At 53.4% G+C, this 22,050-nt stretch overlaps 9 protein-coding genes across 9 annotated transcripts; 3 read left to right on the plus strand and 6 right to left on the minus strand.

Moving 5' to 3' along the window:
• Positions 1 to 590: 590 nt before the first annotated feature.
• BU26DRAFT_607892 (glycoside hydrolase family 11 protein) lies at positions 591 to 1,364 on the minus strand (the record flags this gene model as incomplete). The annotated part of the gene is made up of 2 exons (XM_033835798.1): positions 591 to 993; positions 1,093 to 1,364. The coding sequence occupies 2 exons, from the start codon at positions 1,362 to 1,364 to the stop codon at positions 591 to 593; spliced, it is 675 nt and encodes a 224-aa protein (XP_033680701.1).
• A 1,561-nt stretch (positions 1,365 to 2,925) lies between these two features.
• BU26DRAFT_568255 (uncharacterized protein) lies at positions 2,926 to 3,307 on the plus strand (the record flags this gene model as incomplete). The annotated part of the gene is made up of 3 exons (XM_033833753.1): positions 2,926 to 2,974; positions 3,027 to 3,137; positions 3,198 to 3,307. 3 exons carry the CDS (start codon positions 2,926 to 2,928, stop codon positions 3,305 to 3,307), a joined length of 270 nt encoding a protein of 89 aa, XP_033680702.1.
• A 1,324-nt stretch (positions 3,308 to 4,631) lies between these two features.
• On the plus strand, positions 4,632 to 5,780 carry BU26DRAFT_490002 (NAD(P)-binding protein; the record flags this gene model as incomplete). The annotated part of the gene is made up of 1 exon (XM_033826040.1): positions 4,632 to 5,780. The coding sequence occupies one exon, from the start codon at positions 4,632 to 4,634 to the stop codon at positions 5,778 to 5,780; it is 1,149 nt and encodes a 382-aa protein (XP_033680703.1).
• A 698-nt stretch (positions 5,781 to 6,478) lies between these two features.
• Positions 6,479 to 7,638, minus strand: BU26DRAFT_568257 (alpha/beta-hydrolase; the record flags this gene model as incomplete). Its single annotated transcript, XM_033833754.1, has 3 exons — positions 6,479 to 7,053; positions 7,108 to 7,313; positions 7,367 to 7,638. 3 exons carry the CDS (start codon positions 7,636 to 7,638, stop codon positions 6,479 to 6,481), a joined length of 1,053 nt encoding a protein of 350 aa, XP_033680704.1.
• A 1,297-nt stretch (positions 7,639 to 8,935) lies between these two features.
• Positions 8,936 to 9,357, minus strand: BU26DRAFT_568258 (uncharacterized protein; the record flags this gene model as incomplete). The annotated part of the gene is made up of 3 exons (XM_033833755.1): positions 8,936 to 8,950; positions 9,062 to 9,172; positions 9,229 to 9,357. 3 exons carry the CDS (start codon positions 9,355 to 9,357, stop codon positions 8,936 to 8,938), a joined length of 255 nt encoding a protein of 84 aa, XP_033680705.1.
• A 693-nt stretch (positions 9,358 to 10,050) lies between these two features.
• On the minus strand, positions 10,051 to 10,972 carry BU26DRAFT_74079 (acetyltransferase). Its single transcript, XM_033836290.1, has one exon. The coding sequence runs from the start codon at positions 10,888 to 10,890 to the stop codon at positions 10,351 to 10,353; it is 540 nt and encodes a 179-aa protein (XP_033680706.1). The 5' UTR covers positions 10,891 to 10,972; the 3' UTR covers positions 10,051 to 10,350.
• Positions 10,973 to 11,844: 872 nt separating this feature from the next.
• On the minus strand, positions 11,845 to 15,611 carry BU26DRAFT_462677 (ARM repeat-containing protein). Its single transcript, XM_033825099.1, has 3 exons — positions 15,149 to 15,611; positions 12,214 to 15,094; positions 11,845 to 12,160 (listed from the first exon to the last, which is right to left on the minus strand). Exons 1-3 carry the CDS (start codon positions 15,343 to 15,345, stop codon positions 12,035 to 12,037), a joined length of 3,204 nt encoding a protein of 1,067 aa, XP_033680707.1. The 5' UTR covers positions 15,346 to 15,611; the 3' UTR covers positions 11,845 to 12,034.
• A 1,752-nt stretch (positions 15,612 to 17,363) lies between these two features.
• Positions 17,364 to 18,975, minus strand: BU26DRAFT_568261 (uncharacterized protein; the record flags this gene model as incomplete). Its single annotated transcript, XM_033833756.1, has 3 exons — positions 17,364 to 17,491; positions 17,550 to 18,157; positions 18,350 to 18,975. The coding sequence occupies 3 exons, from the start codon at positions 18,973 to 18,975 to the stop codon at positions 17,364 to 17,366; spliced, it is 1,362 nt and encodes a 453-aa protein (XP_033680708.1).
• A 1,685-nt stretch (positions 18,976 to 20,660) lies between these two features.
• BU26DRAFT_568262 (uncharacterized protein) lies at positions 20,661 to 21,951 on the plus strand (the record flags this gene model as incomplete). The annotated part of the gene is made up of 2 exons (XM_033833757.1): positions 20,661 to 21,157; positions 21,249 to 21,951. The coding sequence occupies 2 exons, from the start codon at positions 20,661 to 20,663 to the stop codon at positions 21,949 to 21,951; spliced, it is 1,200 nt and encodes a 399-aa protein (XP_033680709.1).
• Positions 21,952 to 22,050: the final 99 nt, after the last annotated feature.

Raw genomic sequence — 22,050 nt, forward strand, 5'->3', positions numbered from 1 at the left:
TGAATGCGAATAGAAATGGATGTGCGTAGTTTGGAGCACGTGCAGTGTACTTTTAGGTACGGCGCCCTAAAGCAGATTAGTCGGCGATCTTTCAGAACTGTTACTATATGAAAGCCCCTGTGGAAGGATATGGACTAATCTTGCTCAGGCAGAGATAAATAGCCTCGATAGGTACTGTATACGTACATAGAGGAAAAGGGATCCGTACACCGCCCCCTTGGGATTGCATTGCGCTATAACACTGCGAAATAGCGCCTCAACCTACTCAAAGAATAAGCGTCGCTGCTCTCTCTGTCTGACGGGAAAAGGAGATGAATGACTCAGAAACCTAATTGGTGACCCGCTAGCTTAGTGAGTGTAGAAAGTGGTAATCTTATATTGCCGGATATAGCTCGTATTCTCCAACTCTCACGTGGCTCCCTGGGCCATATATGTATAGCTATCCCCTCTGTAGTTCCAGTTAAGCTATGTGCAACCATAGAACCAGTATGTACAAGTTATCTCTATACCCTCTCTCAACCGTCACAGACACTCTGCGAGAATCTTAACTATGGTAAGACGTTTATCGTCCTAGGATAGAAAGCGTCAACTTATGAGACCGTGACGGAGGCGGACCCAGAGCCGGAAAATGCCTCCACTGCCATGACCTGGTAGTTGAAATTACTGTTGCCGAACCCGTGCTGGGCCCAGACCTGGAAATGATTGGCGGTGGTGACGGTGCCGGAGGTACGCTGAGTCTGGCGGACTGACCAATACTGCGTAAAGGTGCTAGTGCCGGTGATTGATGGCTGATTGGTGCGGGTATCTGTGCAGACGGTGTAGGTGCCACCATCGGATTCCACAGTGCCGAGTTTCGTGGCTTGCGAGCAAGGGTCATAGGAGCCGTATGATTCCACGACATAGTATTCGGCCTGGGGAGAGTTGATCCAGCCGTATACGGCGAGGTAAGAGCCACTGCCCGAAGCGCTATAAGTACCTGAGTAGTTGATGGTGCTATGCTGGCGTCAGTGGTCTATATAATACGCGCTCAGTATCACTTAAAAGAGATGACTCCTATCATATCCCTCCAATGCCTTATTGTGGGAAGCTTACCGAGCAGAGCCAGTCGTCCAGCCTAGACCGACCACAAAATCAGTGTTGCCGCCCCATTTTGCAGAAAAGGTACCAGCATTCTCATCATACTGGAAGTTGGCCGCGTTGCCGTTGTAGTTCTGCACGTAGTTCAGGCTCGCACGCTTGTCGATATTGATAAGCTGAGCAGGCTCGTTCGAGGCGGCATCGACAGCGACAACAGGTTCCGCTGCGGGGGCCGCAACGGCCCTGGAAGCGGCGAAGACGCCAATGAGAGCGGTGGAGAACTTCATGTTGCTTGAGCGGGGAACCTCAAAGTGGAAGCCAACTGGAGTTGCTCTGAACATGCGTTGGCTAGCGAGGTTTTATACTTTTCTCTGGTGCCCTAATTTGAATTGACCTGCATTGCGTTATACCACCTCTTCGTCATCTCCGGGGCGACTTTATCCGCAGGTTTTGCCCATCGCCCAGGCCCCGTTGTTTCGTGTTTCGTGCAGCCCCCTCTCTATTTGCTGAAATGTTTCTAGATGCGCAGGAATTTAACCGGGATCTGAGTGTGGGTCGGCATAGATGAAACGGCGTCGTGATCCTCCCATCACAGCACGCCCATCAACCATTTGGCCGACATCCGTCCGCTAGGCCACGCAATCTTTGACGGATACTTAACGAAGTCATTTCGCGCTGGCGCACTACGGTAGAATCTAGGTGTAATGTCTGGTGAGTAGAAGCAGAGCAGACACAACTTCAGACATACCATAGTCGGCGAGCCCTAGGCTCCTTGTCCGTTGAGAACAGGTACCATGGACTCGAGAGATTTAAGACCATGCCTGATTTTTAGAGCCTTCGTAGCGACATTCGACATTCATGTCCGTTGAGAACAGCTGGTGACCACGAAGGAGTGACTGCTAAGCTTTTGCCGCGCCTTTTGCCGAGGTCGATACCAATGCACTGGTATCTTCACTTTAGATGCGCCCGGGAAATTTAGATTGCCAGTGACGCATATATATATTGGGGGCAGGTGACTAGAGGTTCCCGCGGTTCGTGCCCGCAAGCGGGGTAATCTGCGCATGACATTTGGGACTTCAATAAAACATCGAAGAGAGAATAGCATCTAGCCCGATCGCAAAACTTGTATCAATCGAGCTTCAGCAGGCTACATTCCCCTATGCCATCTTGTTACTAGATATAGCTCGTATTCTCACGTGACCTCATGGGTCCTATATATAGCCATCTTCCTCCGCAATTCTATCAACTAACTCATGCTTTCTTACTTGCCTAATCACCAAATCATCTGCTTGCATATTCTGTCAGCTTATCTTACAGATGCTACAGATAATTCGATGGCCGATTAGAAAACGTTCCGCGAAGAAGAATTTGGAATAGACGGTGTGATTACTCATGGACAGCAGAGATATCGCACGGCTCTATTGCAATTCCAAATCGACAGCTATACAGTCACTCCCACTGTCTATGAAGCGAACTCACGCCCTTTGAGTTGACATTTCGAACATAGCATTCTTGATGAGTGTGCAATCCTAGAAATGGCAGTATATATATCATCGAAGCCGGTGGCTGTAACAATTTCAACTCAGCCTTGGAAAGAGAGCATTTAACGCCATCGAAGTCCACCTCTTCCAAGTCTTCCTAAGCCCAACAGCCATGGTTATTCCGACTACACCGCAGGAACTCCTTGAGCGGAATGCGTAAAACCGCGAGCCAAACTGCGGCTGTGACGCTAACAGCGCCATGACAGGAAATACGCAGCGACCCAGACGAATGATAATTAGTATTTTGGCCTGCCATGACTACCTTTGAAATACGGATCGCTGACTGCGTCGATATCTAGTTTCTTGCATGGACCAGCGCGTTCATCCTGAAGAATTTCTTGGTCTTCAAAGAGGAGGTACGCTCCCATTCACCGTCCTTTTTGCTTCCCGTTGCTCACCCTTGGATAGACGTTCCTGTCATCCGCAATGCGGGAGGCCGAGCTAGAAGGGCTGTTCTCGATGCCGCCTTCCTCGACGCACTCATCACAATCACCGACATTATTGTTATTCACCACACCAGTAAGCTGCCTCTCCTAATCTCACATTTGGCTTTCGCATTGCTAAGTACACCTCGTGCAGATTGCGGCCTCACCCTTATGACTGATGAGAAGGTTTCCAAGGCTTTGGGCGAGCGCTCCACTAAAGAGCTGGCCAAGCATGACATAGATGGTTACTGCATCACCGAGTAAGAAATTCCAGGCATCTTTCTCTATGGCTACAAGCTGGTGTGTACATTCCTGCAACTGACGAAACCTTCCAAGTATTCCCCAAGCGTCCGTGAAGATACCGCATACCTGAGAAACCACTCTTGGGTGCGCAAGGAATCCAAGGTGACTGGGTTTGTGTACGATATTGAGACTGGAAAGTTGGAGCACATCGAAGCTTAGGAAATTCGGTACGACGCTTTATTCTAGCAGGGATTCCTTTGCTCAACAGAGGAAGGATTCAGGAAGATTTAGTGTTATTCGTATCAAACGGGTAGTTAGCAGAGCACAAAGCCGATACATTAGCACATGCGTCTTTGAATTCATCGGTGAAGTATGCTAGTCTCTACTCCAAACTGCTTATGGCCCTATACGTTGCCTATTAAGTTCGGTTTTACGTAGGGAGCTACATCATATAGAGAGGTCCGCACAGTCACATAATACATACTCTACAAGCAACACAGTATAGGCGCTATACCTAGCGCCTGTATATACAATAGCAATTAAATAGATAGACATAATACTACTATTAGGTACAGCGCAGGGCGTAAACGGGACTCTGCTACGCTTGCGAAAAGCCAACAGATAGATAACGCGATTTCTTGACAAACGGGCCGAACCAGTGGCAACAGCAGAACACCGTAAGAATACGTTGCCTATATTCGCTGTCAGTAACATAACCAAGCCATGGCGTCAATCCTTGAGGATCAGCAGCGATTTGCGCAGAAATAAACCGAATAAGCGAACGCTGCGTCTCATCCGGACGTTCTTGTTGAGTTGACATTGCTTTGGGATTCATTGTCAATGGTAATTCCACCCAATGTCGTCTCAGCAACTTAGCCGGATTGAGGAAGAACTGCGAGCCTCTCAGCCGACCAGCGTATTTCTTAGTGCATCATCAATTTTAGCTGTGTATAAAACATATGCTCTAATTCTCGTATCAACACAGTTTAGTAATATGAGTCGTGCGAGACGCGTGCTATGCGTCGCGATTTCGGTGTCCTTTCTAGACGCCCTATGATTACTCCTCATAGCCACCTGGGTTTTCTCATCATTCCGGCTCGCTCCGATTCCGGTTCGACATGATTACCTTTTCGTGCGGTGGTCCTCTTACTATGCAGCGCCTTCATAACGAACAGAAGTCTTGTACTGGCCACATTTTGGTATGTGTGCATGCGGTGTTGACTGATCAACCTCAAAGTGTTAGACGACCAGCGGAGAGAGCGCCACCGTCACGGAAGATATATTGATGTTGGACGCCCTCTCCAAAGCGAACATTTCAACCATCCCAGCAATTCGCGTTCGCAACATGACCTTCCCAAGCTTCTCCAAAGTCTTTATAATCGGCGGAACGGGCGCCCAAGGCCTCCCCATCGTCCGCAGTCTAGTCGAGGATGGCAAGTACACGTGCCGTATCCTCACCCGCGACACGTCGTCGGAGCGCGCGCGCTCCCTTCAAGCACTCGGCCCCAACGTCGAACTCTTCGAGGGCTCCTTTACCAATGAATCAGATCTCCGTACGGGCTATAGCGGCTGCGATGCTGCCTTCGTAAACATCGACGGATTCAATACCGGCGAGAAGGCTGAGATGTTCTGGGCCATCCGTTGCTACGAGCTGGCTATCGAGGATGGAGGTATTCGATTCTTCGTCTACGGAAATTTGGATTACACTTACAAGAAGTCCGGATTCAAGCCTGAATTCAGGGCCGGGCATTATGATGGGAAGGGGCGGATTGGAGAGTGGATTCTATTCCAAGCAGCGGATGCTGCAAAGAAATCGAGCAAAGCGATGGGGGCGGCGTTATTCACCACGGGCCCCTATATCGAGATGGTTGCGGCTTGGGGGACTCCGATGACGCCGAGCATTGAGAAGAATGAGCATGGGGAAGACGCCGTAACCTGGAAGGTGCCTCTCACCAAAGAGGGTGCTGTCGCGCATGTGGCTTTGGATGACTGTGGGCCGTATGTACGCTGGCTGTTCGACCATCCGGAAAAAGCAAACGGAATGGATTTGGAGGTGGCTGTCGAGCACATTCAGTACGCCGACCTTGCCAGAGCATTCACCAAAGTCACTGGCCGCCCTGCCCAGTTCGTGGACGTAGACTTCGAAACGTATTGGGAGGAGAATCCACTCGGTACGAGAGCAGATATGCCGGCGGGTTATTCAGCCGATATCACGGACCCAGGAACCATGTCGATCAAGACGAACTTCACGGGGTTCTGGCACATATGGCGGAATTCCGGTGGCAACAAAGGCGTCATTCAGCGGAATTATGCGCTGCTGGACGAGATTCACCCGAAGCGCATTCGTACGGCGGAAGAGTGGCTCAGGATCGAAGATGAGAAGGGGAGAAAGGCTGGGTTGGGATCTTTGTGGGATCGTGTGCAGCCTCAAAACCTCAAGCCTATCTTGAAACTGCACGAAGATGGATTCAAAAGTCCCGTCGCCCATATTTAGCAACTGTACGTGGTCGCTTTTGAGGCGTGGGGCTCATCGGCCTCGGCGATTGCCTGGGCGGGAGCTTGAATGTCGGATACCGTCCTGTGAGCACCTGTAAACGTAATAATATGAATTGTTTAACAATCGCGGTGCTAGCAAACGTGTTCACGCAATACCTGGTCCGCCTGTGGTAGGATTAGCGAACTCGACAAGTCTCGGCATCCTGGACTGCTCCGCCCAATCTGCGCTTTACCTGTGACCAACTCGGTCGGGGAATAAGATCTTAATTGGTTCATCCTTCTAGACAGTAAGCGTGCCCCTAGAGCCTGGGGAGAGGGATTAGGGAGAAAGGAGCCTGAAGGCTTCTAGAGCCGCCAAATTACTCAGGCCTAGAGAAGGGGTGAGCGGCGTGCTGGACGGAGCGTGCGGATAGAGGTACCAAGCATGAATTTTTTTTTCTGTGATGCAAACAAGTACCGGGCTGTGGATCTAAGGGTTAAGCTAGGGCACTTGTCGCTGAAGCCGCGTCCGCTAGCACGTGCGTTTCCTATATGTAAACCTGTAAAAAGTGAGTTGCTTGCCGAGGGATCGATACAGAAATACGAGGGGACTGTGCGCGCAAAGGTAATATGAAGGATACAAAGGACAAGGGTGTCGCCGATTAGGGAGCTACATGAAACCGAATCGAGCTCTAGTCCCTTGCTCCAGGGCCTAAATTAGTACGACTTCCTGGTCTTCCTGCGCTTCTTCGCGGGCTGACGGTCTACTTTAGAAGGCTCTTCAGCTTCCTCAAGTATCCTCTTCGACTTGACTCCAATAAGGCGATTCTTGATCTCCGTCGCAACCAACAGCACGAGCGTTCTCGGTGTTGGACCCTTCCTCGTAGCTTCGAGGACCGAGCTATCGTGCAACTGCCCGTGCGCCGTGATGATAGTACAGTCGATCCCAGCTTCCTGAAGTATTTGGCCGTAAAGAAGCCCGTCATCCCTTAGCGGGTCTACCGCGGAATTGATGATAAGGGTTGGTGGCTGCTTCTTTGCGTGCTCCGGCGAGATGTTTTGGGGAGTCGCAAGTTCAGACGTCCGATCTTTTGGCGTGGGGATGTACATGTCGATGACCTTGCGCATAAAAGGTACAGTGAGGAATGGACCATTGAAGAAGCGGAATTCACTTGGTGTGTCCCGGTCGCTAGTCACCGTATCCGTAACTGGGCTGAGGAAGACTTGGTACTGGATAGGAATGGTTGGCTTCCGGGTAGAGCACAGGATGGTAACAGCAGGCCCTAATTGACCTATATCGAGCAATAAGTATAAGGTGCTTGAACAAAAGATGTTGGGGGCCGAACCTCCAGCGCTGTCACCGACGACAGCGAAGGCGCTTTGGGACAGCCCTTTACTTCGACCATGCTGGGAGACCCACTTCACGACAGCATAACACTGCTCCTGCTGCGTTGGGTAACGAGCTTCGGGACATAGTGTGTACTCCGGGAATACCACCGCAAACCCGGTTTGCAACGCTAAATCGGTGCAAATACTATCGTATGTCTCTGCGCTGAAGAAATATTAGATACAAAGCTGATGTTGAAATAAACGGTGGTTACGCACTCGCCAAAGATCCATCCGCCGCCATGGAGGTAGAAAATGACCGGGAGGTCGCCTCTTGCACCGCTGGGCTTGAAGACAAAGGCCTGCACCCCATCTTCAAAAGGAACTGTGAAGCTTGTGCGCGTTACTCCCGGAATAGGATCGTGTTGCTGCAACCGCTTGAATAACGCGCGGAATTGCTTAACGGTTAGATCTTCGATCGGCGGCTCCGAAGCAAGCTCATCCGCAACAGCCTGGTTCAGTGGATCAAGGTAGATATTGGTCTTCGACATCGTAATAGTCTAGTCGAATTTGATAGTAGCGGGGACAATGGGCGTGGGTGATGGCGTCCTTCGATCGGAGAACAAGCCACGCGCTTTTATACTTAATCCATCCCTGTTGGGAGGGCATGTGGCTCATAGCTATTAAGAGCTACCATCAGCTATAAGCCACCCAGGCGCGCTAGGCCAGCCAGGAAGGACTCGCACAACTGACGGATCGAGAAACATGTCGCGGTAAGACTAGAGATTGGCGTAATGAGCCTGATGAACCCTGCATTCCTAAGGTCACGCCTTGCCTAAGATGCTCACGGGTACCTGCGCTGACTTCTGCTGCTGCTGCTGAAAGGAGATAGAGGCATGGCTGGGATCAGCACGTGTTCGCGCCAAGTAAGCTGACGAGAGGCCGCGAACCGCTGTTGCGCTGATGATAGCATGATCTTCCAATTGAAGGAGTCCCGCTGATGGCACCCGATCAAACCGATAACATCCATTGGTTAGACGCAAGCATGCGCCAGGGTATACGAACGTGTGGGACTAACGGCGAAGACGTCATGCTTGCGGTAACCTGCTCCAGACTGGCAGGAATTACGGCGAAGGCGCTGATACCGCTGTCCTATTTTAATACCTCGTCACGTAGACCTGATGAGTTAGACGAACTCTAAAGTGCCGTGGTCTTATCTTGCGGTGCCGCTCGACGAGGTGATCGCACTAGCCGTAAACGGGCGTCACAACGTGCCATGTGATGCAGCTCTCTCTTTCGGATTGTATTGTGGGATCCTGGAGAGAAGACTAAGGTACCAGGTCGTATAGCTCGCGCGCTGGAAGTTCGCGGAGACCTTAGATGGCTCGTATCGAGGGGGTCGAAGGCGTTGGATGCCAGTGGCACCAGTTGACAAATCAAGAGGGCGATGTGCTATCGGTTGTGCAGAAGCGCGCATAGTATCCGTCTTAGTACACAGCCATCCTCGGTGATGCTGCGCGTGAGCGGGCTCGGCGTTCGTTAGAAAAGAGTCGTGATGCCGAGTTCGAAAGGCGCAGTCGAACGCTCGGATCGGGGGTCAGCGATAGATCCGGGACATCTCCGATCGGCCCTTTCCCGAGAACATCCGAAAAAAAGCGACTCTGCTGGGACCTCAATTGAACTACGTCTGACTTATCGTGGGGACGATTCTGCATCTATAAAGCTTCCCAGCGATCCTCGTAGCCGCGTCCTACGCTTCTCCTGCCTGCTATCGACTCCTTCTCCTACCCTGGACTTCCCACAGCAGCGTTGCTCACTATGTATTCTTAGCGCGCGAAACCTCAAACGTCACTCGCCGTGGACCTACACAAGTTCCATTAGCACAACACGGGGGACCCTCGCAGGAGCTCTCATTGCAGTTCTACACTCCAGTCAATGACCAACCTGTAAGAAGGGAAGAGCTGGTGGACCTACGCAGCCGGCTTGACGCATGGCGAGGATTGTATCTCGACTCAAGAGCAAGGAGCGAGCGCAAGTGCCGTTGGCGCAGCATGGTGGACCTTCACAGGAGCTCTCGTTGCAGTTCTTTCATGCACTTAGTAGCTGTTCAACCACGGAGTTGATGGGGATATCAAACGTACGCAGCCGGCCTGGCGCATGGCGAGGATTGTGTCTCGGGGAAGGACCTCTGAGCGAGGCGTCATGTCGACGGGGTTCGCGGCCGCGAAGGCGACGAGAAGCGCGGAGGTGAGGACGAGGACGGAACGCATGGTGATGCAGGTGAGAGGGACGAGTCGGATGCTCAGTGGATGAGAGGCTATTTGCTACCTGAGCAAGACAAGAAATATAATAAGGCCGTGGAGATCGAGACAGTAAGCTTGAATAACCCTTCAACCAGCGGGATTGTCAACATTTTATACGGCCTTTGACATTCTCTTCTCGAGTGGTATATTGACGCCGTTGGCCCAAAGACCTGAGTCGATCTTTTGGCCCCCGAAACGGCAAACCGTCGAATAAGAGCCGCCGATCTCTCCATCTCTGTGTATTGACCGCTCATCCTCTCCTTTTTCTTGAGCGTCGCGAAACTGAAGCTGTCGCAGTCGAACGCCGTGGTATTCCTTTACGCTCCTAAATCTCACCGTCTGTCTATACCGTTAACCCAATGGCGAGCAGTTTCGTTTCGCTTGTCACCAAGAATCTTCTCCCGCGCATATCCAGAGGTCTAACTCTGCGACCCTCCTGTAAGACAGACCGGAAATTTGTGTTATGCCGCATCATGCGGGAAGGATGCCGAGCATTCCTTCTGGAAGATCATTCCCCAGAAAATGCCTGCGAAGGATCGCGGCTCCCACAGGTGGTGTTTTGGATGTTTCGCGGGCCTCTTGCTTATTCTTGTCGATCGTTTAAGGAAAACAGGCGGGCCAATTGCGGTGGTTGTCCCATTCTATAGCTGCGGGGAGGATTCAAAGGGCCTAGTGTAGCATCCTCTCCCTAACAGGCGTATTAGGAGACAGCATCCTGATGTGCTTCACACACCTACGTATTGCCAAGCTGCTCGATCCCTCCTCCGTGGGTTGGCTGCGTAGCCAGAAGTTCTTGCAGGATCTCTCTAGGGAGAGCCGATAACAGCAAAGACTTCGTATGACCTTCCTCATCCCTCCACAAAATCCGACACAGCATACCCGTCGAGAGTCACACACGTAAGTTCCCCTCCTACCCTCTCTCAGCCCCAACTCGACACAACCACGCCTCAACGCGCAGCCCTACAACACCAGCTTCATGAACGTCGTCCCCTCAATCGGACTTTCGTAGTACTTCCCCACCTCTTCGAATCCATACTGCGCATACATCTTCCTCGCCGCCACCATACTCGGCAACGTATCAAGCAACATCTCCCTATACCCCAGCTCTCTCGCCCTCGCAAGCACTGCTTCCAGCAAGTCCCGTCCAGCGCCTAGACCCCGCGAATCCGGTGCGATGTAGAGGCGCTTGAGTTCGCAGATGTGCGGTGGAGAGAAGCCGCGCAGGGCCACGCAGCCAATCGCTTTTGGCTGCGATGGAGGTGGCGACAGGTGCGGTGGTGTTTTTAGGGTGGGGGCGGGATGGCTGGCGTGTGCGAGGAATAAGGCACCGCCGTTTGAGGGGGCGTATTTCCCTGGTAGCTGGGCGAGTTCTTCTTCAAAGGCCTGGAATGTGAGGTCGATTTCGAGGGATTTTGCGTATGCCGCGAAGAGCGATGCGACGACCTCTCGATCTCGTGGGAACTGGGCAGGTATGATGATGACCCCGGATTGCTCTGCCATGTTCTGAGCCTCGTGCTGCGAGGCCCGTGATCAAAGTAGTTTCTATCCGCGGGCTTGAGATGCGTAGTGCGGAGGAGTGGAGAGGAAGGCGCGACTGCGAGAGGGACTCCAGGGATTCCGGTGTTATCCGTGAGTAGCCTCCTATGTATGGCAGCGCGCCCCGACTTCGGATCCCTTCTACGGTCCGAATTATGGAGGCTGCTCATAGATCTAGATCATCTTCGAGGGCCGGAGCAACACTCAGCGTTCCTTCTTTTTGGTACTTCTGCTTATCGAGAGGAAGGAGCGCAACGCGAATTCTGGAATGTCCACCCAATACGGTAGTTCCTCATAAGTAAGTAGTTTCACCGCCTTTCGATGTCCTCGACGGGCTATCTTCAGACGCCGAGACGTGCTTTTCCAACCCTCCAATAGCCACCACCGAGGGTGCGTTTCCATCCTTCCTCAAGTAACGAACCAACAGCATAGGCGGGTCATAACCAACAAGCTTGCAAAAGAAGCGAGTGGATGAAAAGGCTTCGAATGATACTATTGCTGTACTTGAGGAAGTGAGTTGCGAACTTGGACGCTTAGCTAAAGACTGCTAGCGCGACGACATAAGCTATTCCCTTCTTTCAGTGGACTTGTAATGTAACACGATGGCCTTGAGACTGGATTATCCGTAGTCGCTGGTTACGCTTTACTCCCTTCTTAAAGCATGGGAGGGTGGATAGAGGAGAGGAAGCGGGGTGAGAACCCCTTCGTGGTACCCTGACGGCAGGTATCCCAAAGTGCTCCTCCCTACACGACCATATACACCATTTGAAGTGAACCGAGCAGGTGTTGGACTTTTCTTCTATGGGCCACAGGTATGGAAGGACACTTCATGGTCAACTGGTACGGGGGCGCGGGCGCGGGGATAACATTTCGAAGGTCGCGAAATGGGTGAAGGTGGTATCGAAATCTATTTCTATGCTCTACGAGATGCAACCGTCAACAAAAGCTTAGTAAAGCCTTCATGATAATTTTCATATCCAGACGCCGACCATGACCGCTCCTGCTCGCATTACTGTCGTAGGCTGGCGTCGCAACGTCTCAGGCGGTAGCCAGCATGCACATCTCGGGAGCATAAGCAAAAGGAAACTTTTCATCGCCCGTCAGCTGCTCAATCGTCCTCATCGGAGAAAACCTCCTCGCCGCGCTTGCGACGCGCCATGCGCTCCTTCTTCTTCTTTCGCATCTCGGCGCTCGACAATTTCTTCTTCTTTCCCCCACCCTCAATCTTGTTACCCTATAGAAATGAGTTAGCAGGTATTCTCCTCGCCGATTCTGGGTTTTACTAACCATGGCATCAAACTTCTCTTCTTCCTCACCCTTCTCCTGCAACCGCGGACCAGAGCCCTGACCCTGCACCCAATTGTGACCAGACGGCGTCATCTTGCCATCCATAACGGCCCAGACTTCCTCCGTAAGGTTCTTGGTGAACTCGGCGGAGTGGGTGATGATGATGACACCACCCTCGAAGGCCTTCAGGGCCTTGGACAAGGCACCGAGTGAGTCGCGATCGAGGTAGTTAGTGGGCTCGTCAAGGACGATCAAATGCGGGCGCTGCCATGAGCAAGCAGCAAGGACGACCTTGACACGCTGGCCACCAGACAGACCACGCATGCGGGAGTGTGAGACCAACTCAGTGTCGAGACCGAAGTTGGCACAGTGCGACTCGATCTCCTTGCGGACCAGGGGGCGGAACTGACCGCTCGCGAGAGCCTCCTTCTGATCAACCTCGGCAACCATCTTAGCGTGCGAAGAGAGCAGCTCATTGCGAGGAATCCAGGCGTTGTCGGCAGTCATCATTGGCGTCCACCTCTCGTTCTTCTGGCCGATGTTCTCACCCAGAGCGAACGAGCACTCGTACTCATAGGAGTTCTTGAACTTCCTACGGGAGTTGATACCAATGACACGTCGGGAAGTGCCCTCGATCTTGTAGATCTTGTCCATGGCTTTCTCGTCCTCCTCGGTGACGATCTTGTTGGCTCGATCCATGGTCTCGCGGTCCTCACCAGTCTGGAAGCGCCACTGGATGTACTCAGAGGGTGTCTTGTCCAAGTGGTGGTCGATGTGGGCGAAGGCGTGCTGCTTGATATAGGCGATACGGATGTTCTCGTGCTGGTAGACCTCGCCAGATGTAGGGACAAGCTCGCCGGTCAAGACATTAACGAGAGTAGACTTGCCGGCACCATTGGGGCCGATGACGGCAATACGCGAACCGAGCGAGCACTGGAAGGTGATGTCCGAAATCTGAGGCTTCGAGGTACCGGGGTACTGGAAGGTCATGTTGTTGACACGGACAATGGCCTTAGCCTTGGTCTTGACACCCTCAAGGAAACCGGGCTCGGGGAACTTGAACTCCATCTCGGAGGCACCGAGCTCGTGGTAAGAGCGGGCGGATGGCACACGCTTGACGAAAGCATCGAGGTTACCACGGTAGCGCTTCAGCTTGAAGCGCTCGTAGTGGATAACGTGCTGGATGATGTTGTTCAAGAACTTGCTGTCGTGAGAGATGACAATGGACGTGCAAGGCGAGTTGATTAGATAGTCCTCCAACCACTTCACGTTCTTGACGTCCAAGTGATTCGTCGGCTCGTCGAGAAGCAGGATATCGGGCTCCTCGAACACGGCACGAGCGAGGGCGAGCTTCATCTTCCAACCACCGGAGAGGGAGGTGATCGGGCCAACGAGCTGGTCCTTGGCGAAGCCGAACTCGACCAGCGTGTTCTCGACCTCACTCTGCGGCTTCTCGATGCCAACGGAACTCAACTTCTTCATTGTCCACTCGATGACAGTCTGCTCGGTGTCGGCAGAGTCGAGGTCGTGCTCAACGTAGACAGTCTTGACCTCGTTCTGCTTAGGGAAGCCCTCGACTTGCTCGTTATTGATGGCGCGCATGAGGGTGGTCTTGCCGGAACCGTTGGGGCCGAGCAGGCCATAACGCTGGCCGCGCTTCAGGCGAAGGTGAGTCTGGTTGAGGAGAATCTTAGCACCATACGCTAAGTTGAACGTGCAGTTGCAGAGATCCTCGCCCTCCTCCTCGTCGGGCTCAGCCTCGTCCTCTTCAGCAGCGCCGGGAGCGGACTTCTTGCGGAGAGCGTCGGCGACAGACTTGGCGTCGTCATCACCAACGAGGGTGGCGATGAATGGGCCGCAGTTGCTCTGCCAACTGATCAGCTCGTGGTCCTTCTCGTCGATGAGCTGGCCGCCGATGGCGCCGATGTAGTTGACCACAGGGTCGAGCTTGGCGTCAATCTTGTGCTTTGACGGGATGACCGCCTTGAGGTTGGCCGCAACAGTGGCGATGTCACCGGCCTTGGAGATTTCGGGGATCTTGCCATCCTTGACGTGGCCGACGCGGATGAGAGTGTCGAGACCCTGGCGGGTCTTCTCACGGGCCTCGGGGTCGGCGAGAGTCTCGTGGTTCTTCTCGAGGGCGGGCATCAGCTTAGGCAGGAAAGCAGCGACGATCTGGGGATCCTCGACGAGCTTGCACATGTTGTCGACAATAACGGCCGACTTTCGCTTGATGGCAGTCTCGCGCTCGACGAGACCGCGCTCGAGCAGGGGCACCATGATAGCCAGGGTCGGCTCGTGGACGTCGGTGACGAAGGTGGTAGCACCAAGCAGATGAACGGTCTCGGGGACGTTCTCTGGCTTAGCGATACACTTGATAAGCTCGGGAATGAAGCGCTCGATATCCTTGTTGGAGATCAGAGCGCAGAGCTTCTCCATTGTGCTGTACGCAGTCTTCTTGACTTCAGGCTTGGTGTCCCACATAGCACCAGAAATGACGGGGATTAGGTCGGGGACGCGGAAGGCCGTCTGAGCGGGGGCGCTCTTGCAGAGGATCTCAATGCACTTCAGATCGGTCATCTTCTCGGGCCACTTCAGTGTAGTCTCGAGCGAGTGGATGATGTGCGGGATGATGGCCTTGACGGCGTTCGGGTTCGCGCCGCTGACGATGGCCTCGGAGGCAGTCTGGGCAGCGACCTTGACGGCGCTCATCTTGTCTGCCACCGCGGCAAGCGTGTTCGGCAGGAGGGCAACGAGGTAGGGCTCGACGGCGGGGGAGACGGTGGAGTGCTGGGCGATGGCGCGGATGGCGTCTAGCGCACGCTCGCGGGCGACAGCATCCTTCTTGTTGCCGAGCTGCTTCTTCAGCAGTTCAACAGCCCTGACGAAAATTGTTAGCCGTGGGGAGTGGCAAATAGCGGACACTTCGACTTACTTTGTGGGGGCATCGCCCTCCTCGATGTCGCCGTTGATGAAGGTGGCGAGGTCAAGCGCGGCGGCGTTGATCTCGTCCTGGGCCTTCGAAATGGTCAACTTCCCGAGGAGCTCCTCGAGCACCTTGAGGGACTTGGAGTTCTCGGACTTCACCGTCTTCGCGGTGTGCGGCGCGGCGTCAGTTGCAGCGGGTGCCATTCTTGCGAGCTGTGTCGAGTGCAGTCCGCGATCGGAATTGGAGGTTGGCGGGGTTGAGAGAGCGCTTTGTGGGCGCAGATAAAGCGGGCGAGGCTTAAATGGCGGTCTGGGACGCCCGGAACGAGGTGAAAGACAGAGAAATCTATCGGGGTATCAAAGGCTGCAGGCGCGAACGGCTCGCTCGCGACTCTCTATGCTGCCGGTGCAAAGACAGAAACAGAAAAGAAAGGCCTACAGGCAGAGAAAGTGAGAGGAGAGGGTGAGGAGGGCGTTGGGAGGGGGTTCAGCTTTTTATTTCGAGCGAGACCACAAAAATTTCCAACTAGCGGATAAGCATCCCTGCGATAAGCGCGCACGGACCACCCGCCCCTGCCACTGCCCAACAGGCGCCGCCGTGTTTCGTCGACGAGGCAGCGCAGCCATGACTTCAGCGCGAGTCCCTGCCGGCCAGCTTCGCCCTCTTCGCCGCTCGTTCTGCGAATCTTTTCACCCGAGGGCCCTCGAGCGGCTTCGATGCGCCCTTAGTAATGCGTCGAAGACGGACCTCTGCGGCGATAGTCGCCCGCGAAACAGCATCCCACGTTGCGAAACCAGAATCTATTTGTGGCAATCTGAGAGTCGGCATGCTGGCTCAGGCTGACCGCCTTCTCAAACCAGCCCCGGCCAGCAAGTCGGGGAGATTGGATTATGCGCATGTGTGCATCAGGGACTCCAGCCCTTCGACCAGCACTGCCACCGCAGTTCCTCTCCGCAAGCGCTGCGAATAGGGCAATGCAAGCTCTTCGCCGGTACCCCCGAATAATGCAGAAAGTCCCATATGGGGCAGCCGCAGCTGGACGCCTCCAGCCTTTGCGGTAAGGACGCCGCCAGATACCGGACCCTATTCGCAGGGCTAACCTCTGGCGCTACGGCCACCTACGGAGGCTCCAGGCCTTCTCCTAAAGTACTCTCCCGCCTCTGCCGAAGTATACTCCACACAAAATGCCGTTTGGGATACTTTGCCACGCCTGTCGGGACCTCAGCCAAAGTATCAATCATATGAAACCGGCACTAACAGAGCGCACAGAACACGCGGAAAACACTGCACGCGACCGAGACTGCCTTGTAATCGTTGATCAGCCTTTTTCGCCGTTAACTTCCGGCACCCGCGCTTAGCAATGTTGGTCCCCGACAACGAAGCTGCGGTGAAGACAGCGTTGCAGAAAACGCTTTGTGGCGTGCAGCATTCCTATCGCGGCCTAGTGCCCTCTCAGCTAGCGAACCATCTCATCTAAGACGCTTCGTCCTGGACATTTGTTGGCCCACCACTTCCCGGCAGGAAGAATTTTGCTTTCGCACACTGCATGCGAAGAGCATTATGTGTGCGGCTCTTTCGAAATTCCACACCATGCATCCATCGTGGCTTGTCCAGTAGGCTGTTCGGCGGGCCATCCCTCTCACAGTGGCACAGGTCACCGAGCAGCATGTCCTCTAGCCATGCGCTCAGCGCCGTCTCCACAACTTATCGATATTCCCCAGATTCTCTCCACACTCCAGAGTTCTCCGCAGTACGCTTGTACGCATTCGTCCCGTCAGCGGTGTGACGTGCATGGCGGCGTTTTAGGTGCTGCAAGTAATGGGAGTATCCACCTTCGACCTACCTCCGCGCAATCCATATATGGGAGGGTATGCTTCTATCACGATGCGGACATATTTATGTCCCATGTTGTCGTTCAACAGATGGGCTAGGTGATACGGAAGATCCCATATTGCTAACGCCAGAGCTCAACTCCCCCTCAATCAGTGATAGTCTGCTGCGGCTGCGAATGCCCGAGCTCGTCTTCGGCGTCGTAGTCCTTTTTTTTTTTTTTCCACGGCACAAGAAGCTATACGGATAGTTCTGGGAGGTATTCAAAATGCGGAGGCGCATAACCTCCACGCGTGTCTCTACATCCTCAAATCCGCGACGCTAAGCCTTCCCCTACTTGAGTAGCTTTAATCCACTGCTTGCTCTCTACTTTGCTCGCCATCTCTTCGGGCTAGGCTTCTGACAGCCAACTGTACTCGCTGCCGCTGTCGGAGGGAAAATCCAATATCAATTCCCGGTCGTCACTAACTGATCGCCACTGGATTTCGCCGTCGATAAGTCTTCCTCGCGCAGACTCTACTATCGAGTTCATTAGCGAAGCAGGTCCAAGCACTATGCTAGGTTATTTGGGGCTTACTCGGAACCGGAGGTTGATGCATGATTACAGGCGGTGGAGGCGGTGCTAGGGGAGCAACGAACAGAAGCGGGGGTGGAGGCGGAGGCGGTGGACCTGGTGGAAACGAGGGGTGCCACTCTACCACAACGTCAAAGTAGTCGACTCTCTCTATCGCCTTCCTCAGCGGCCCATATATCGCCTCGTCGATTGTGGTTCCTCGAAGATTGAATCTCGACTTGCTTAGCACCATTTTGAGCGACTTCAGTCCCGCCATCTCATTCAGAATTGTACAGATCGCATCCCACGTCGTTGCATTATCGCCGACTTTGTATTTTGGAAGGGGTCGATAGAGCTTCGTCTTGAGCTTACGGAAGGGCCTATAATTAAGACGAGCTCGGATCCGGTGGGCCGAGTGCCAGTAACATTGCTCCCCGAACAGATTATCGTGGCTTAGTTCCGAGTTGTCGACTACCCTCACCTCCCGATTTGTGTTTTGGAAGGCCATGTAGATATGTTGGATCGCATCAAAATGTTTTGGTACCAAGGCCGCCGAGAAAGCGAGAAAAGAGTAGACATCGCAGAAGGAGAACTGAAGCCGGCGGTACAGCAGGTCAGTCACCTCGGAATAGCTGCATGATCAGCAAAATCCGTGTTGGGTAAGCCGAAGAGACGAGCCGGATATCGTGGTACACATACTAGCAAGTCTTTCTAGTGGCTATAGAAAGCTACTCTTGGAGGCGTTTGGTAAAGATCGGCAACTTGATGGACATTTGCTAATGTGTACCGCGACGTTTGATAAAGGAGAACTTGGACAAGCTTACATGAGTCTGCACGTTTGGAGAAGCGGAACAACATCGATCCTGCTCCGTCGGAGGCGAACTATCCGAAACCTGCTTACGTCGTCGGCGTACCACCGCAAGTCCACCTCCTCAGTTTCGTCCTCGAGTCGAAAGGAAGTGAGTCGGCCCTCCTTCAACAGCACATACACTTCGCACTCCCCGAGAACTTGCTCCCATATCATCAACCTTAACTCAAAGGGCAACCTCAGAAGCAGGCACTGTTCTTGCTGCTTAGTCTTTCTCTTTCTCTCCCAGAGACTTGTCTCTTCCAGGGGCGGACTCAGCGCTCTCTTCCTCTCCACCACCTTTGGCCGCTTCAATTTATTTTCCTTGAGTTTCCGATCATACCACTCGCTTCGCATAACTCTCCATTTGACCTCCCTGTACAATTTCCACGGGATCAGTATCGGGAACGCTAGCACCTTTACGCCTGCTATCATGCGGCGTTTCCTACGCCATGCTCGATCGATCTCCTCGTATGAGAGCGAGCCCGATATTGTGGTGACGGATTCAGCATCGCAATTGGTGCGGTAGTTGCGGAAATGCCAAATCAACCTCCGGAACGGGGTTCGGCGCGAAGGTGGAGCGTCGCCCACAACGAGCGACATTTTCGCTAGTCCGCTGCTGTTCGGGGAATATGGAGTAAGTGTGATGAGTGTGTGATTACGGCTGAAGAGAGAAGGCTGAGGGGACTTGGCGGCTGCCTTGGAGATGCATATGCATGCAGTACGAGGGGCGTTTTTGTCCAATCATCAGCGCTGACGATTTCCAGGATATTTCAGAAAACATATGCAGACCACTCTATGAGAAACGAAACACGCTCGAGCGATCCCCCGTTTTCGCAACATTGGATCTATCTGGTGGTCATACCCTATCACGATTCCTGCCATGAGTGCGCGTTCGCTCCTCTGGCAAGACTAGCTGTTGGTTCGTTCAATGCTCGCACTCTACGCTTTTGCTACTAGCCACCCCCCTGCTCCCCTTCATAATCTCCTACATAGATAGGAAATTTGCAGAGAGAGCGCAGCCCAAAACCCCATTCCCATTGTTCGAGTCACCGGTCCCTAGGGCGGAAGCGCCCTCTTACGCCGTCATTTAGCGACCCTCTTCCGTATTCGGAGAGCAGCAGAAGATATGCAAGCAACAGGTATCTACCTCCAGCTGAGCTCCGCAAAAATGCTGGTGTATGAAGAGTGCGTTAGAGGAGATGGAGCATAGATCCTACTGGAGGGAAAGCCGAAGGCTTGGACGCCTCAGGGGGACCATGTTCCAGGCACTGCTAGGCGTAGAGTATGCGTGCTACCTTTGAAACGAACTTGCAGAAAGATGTGAGTACTTTTTTCCCTTCCCTTTGTCGTCCATCACTAACGAAAAGTTGACAGATACTCCGAGTCCATCCCCCTACTCTACATAGCACCAGTCGACACTTCGCTCACACTCTCTTCTTTCCTGTCCTCGTCTCCTCCTTCGCCCCTACTACTTTACATCCCTACGCTTCGTAACCTTGGACTTCACCCTGACTTGGTCCCATTCCTTTGGTTATCTCTACCTCCCCATCAGCACGCTGACCTACACATCCATATATTTGCAATGCGCCGTTCTAAGTTTATTCCCTCTCTTTTCGCCGCTCTAGAAGCCTGCATTCTAGTACGCTACTTGCAAACTACTGGAACAGATGTCGGGCCTGAAGCGCCTAACACTTATCTTAGATTGTCAGCGGTATTTACTAGATATGGCTTGTTTCTTGTACCATATTTTGCTGTGATAGCTGGGGCCGCTTAGGGAGAAGCAAGTTTATATTGCCGTATATATCCTAGGCGGTGTCATCGAGCGCGTGTGGAGGCGGAGACATCGGGAGAAAGAGCTCATCTGGCGAGACGTGGACGGGTAGGTGGCATTCCAGCGCTACGGGCATGAAGAGGGCAATTGGGCTGAGGCTTGCGGATTCTTGAGTACATGATAGAAGTCAACCCTAAATAGAATGACAGGGATTTCGAGTTGGTGGAGAAGAGCACTAGATACACGTTGTCAGTATGATTTCGAATGAGTTCAGCTCCTCTTCAGCAGGCTTCCTATAAAAGCCTGGAAATCATGCCACTATTCCAACCAGTCGGATTCCAACCGTGGCTGCTGCCTACCCATTGGTCGACTTACTCATCAACACCTACGCCCTGCACAGCCCACCCTCGCCGCACCCACAGCTTCCAAGCTCCATCCCAACCTCTCCCCACCATTTTGGCATCCTTCCACACAATTCCCGAGCGCAGTCTTCCAAGCCCTTTCGCGCGGAGAAATGGGCGGAATGGAGTTCAAAAAGCGCGATATCGCACTCTGCCTGCTCTGCAGCATCCCGCTCCTCCCCTTCAACCTCCTCCGGACCGGTGTTAGGGCCCAGCAACGCAGGATGAAAGAGCGCAAGCGGAGGCGACAAGAGACGAGACCGCCGAAACCAATCAGACACATCCCCGATTTAGCCTTACCGCCCGAAGAAGAATCCTATTTGAAAGGGATAGCTGTGTCGAGGAAAAAGAGGAGGGCGCTGCAGCAGCAGACGGAGTGCGGGCTGTTCAAGTTGCCTCCGGAGATTCGCCGCATGGTGTACGAGCAGTATGTGGGTAGCGCAATTGCCATCGTTGATCGGCAGTCTGCATTGCATCCAAGGAGAAGGAGAGTGCGCAAGTCCAGGCATGACAAGATGGCCATAGGAGTGCGGGTCAAGAAAGATAGAAATGGACGCGAGGGCGGGAGGCCCGTGGACGTGCTATCCCTACTGATGAGCTGTCGGAGAATGTACGTCCTTTGCTCTCTTATTCTCCTTCCCACCACCGCTCTCCTAGCCTTCTACGACGAAGAACGTCCCCCGAATTGACAACTATACAAGATACTCCGAGCTCCACCCGCTTCTTTACACAACGCCGACATTCTCTTTCTTTTCCCCCGACACTTTCCTCCTCTTCGCCACCACCCTGTCACCCTCATCCTTTTCCGCTCTCCGCTCTCTGCGCCTTAGTTTCACCTCGCGCTACAGCTCCGCTCTTTCCGACTCGCGCTTCGCCTCATCATCTTCGTCTACATCTACATCTACATCTGCATACCCATACCCACCCGGGACTCCCGTAACGCTCCACTCGCCCATATCCTTCGCCTTCCTGTACCGGCCAGCTGTCAGAGTGCGCAACAACCCATTCCCCGCCCCACCAGGCCGATTCATCGGTTCCGGCGCGGCGGCGAAAGTACTCTGGCCACCGGATATCTGGAACGTACTTTGTACCGTCTTGTCAAAGATGTCGGGGTTAAAGAAGCTAGCCATTAGCGTGAAGGACTCGCACTTTGATCCGCGGATATGGGAAGCGAAGAAGGAGCTGTGTGTGCTGGAGCCCTTGGAGATGGTAATCCGGCCGACAGCGCTGCGCGTCGAGATTCAGCAGGCTAAGTTCGAATGGGTGGTATGGCCCGACACCTATATAACGCATCGGGCACGATATGAAAGAGTACTGGACGGGGGACAGGTCTGGAAAGAAACCTTTGAAGATATAATAACCGAGATCGGTCGGGGTGGACGACAAACCCGGGTAGTTGAGTGAGGAGAGTATTACAAGATCGATTGAAGAACATAGGGAGAAGGTGAATGGGCTCTATGCAAGCTTGTAATACACACAAAGTTCAAAGGTATCCCGCTCTTG

This window comes from Trematosphaeria pertusa (genome assembly GCF_010094035.1).
Source record: "Trematosphaeria pertusa strain CBS 122368 unplaced genomic scaffold BU26scaffold_12, whole genome shotgun sequence".
NCBI lineage: Eukaryota > Fungi > Ascomycota > Dothideomycetes > Pleosporales > Trematosphaeriaceae > Trematosphaeria > Trematosphaeria pertusa.

What these genes read in the sequence shown, in the direction of transcription:
- BU26DRAFT_74079 (XM_033836290.1), bottom strand. Translation starts at nt 10,890, where the DNA reads ATGGCAGAGCAATCCGGGGTCATCATCATACCTGCCCAGTTCCCACGA.
- BU26DRAFT_462677 (XM_033825099.1), bottom strand. Translation starts at nt 15,345, where the DNA reads ATGGCACCCGCTGCAACTGACGCCGCGCCGCACACCGCGAAGACGGTG. An exon ending in GAGGGCGATGCCCCCACAAA is followed by an intron (nt 15,095 to 15,148) that starts GTAAGTCGAAGT and finishes AATTTTCGTCAG; the next exon opens with GGCTGTTGAACTGCTGAAGA. An exon ending in AAGAGAAGTTTGATGCCATG is followed by an intron (nt 12,161 to 12,213) that starts GTTAGTAAAACC and finishes TCATTTCTATAG; the next exon opens with GGTAACAAGATTGAGGGTGG.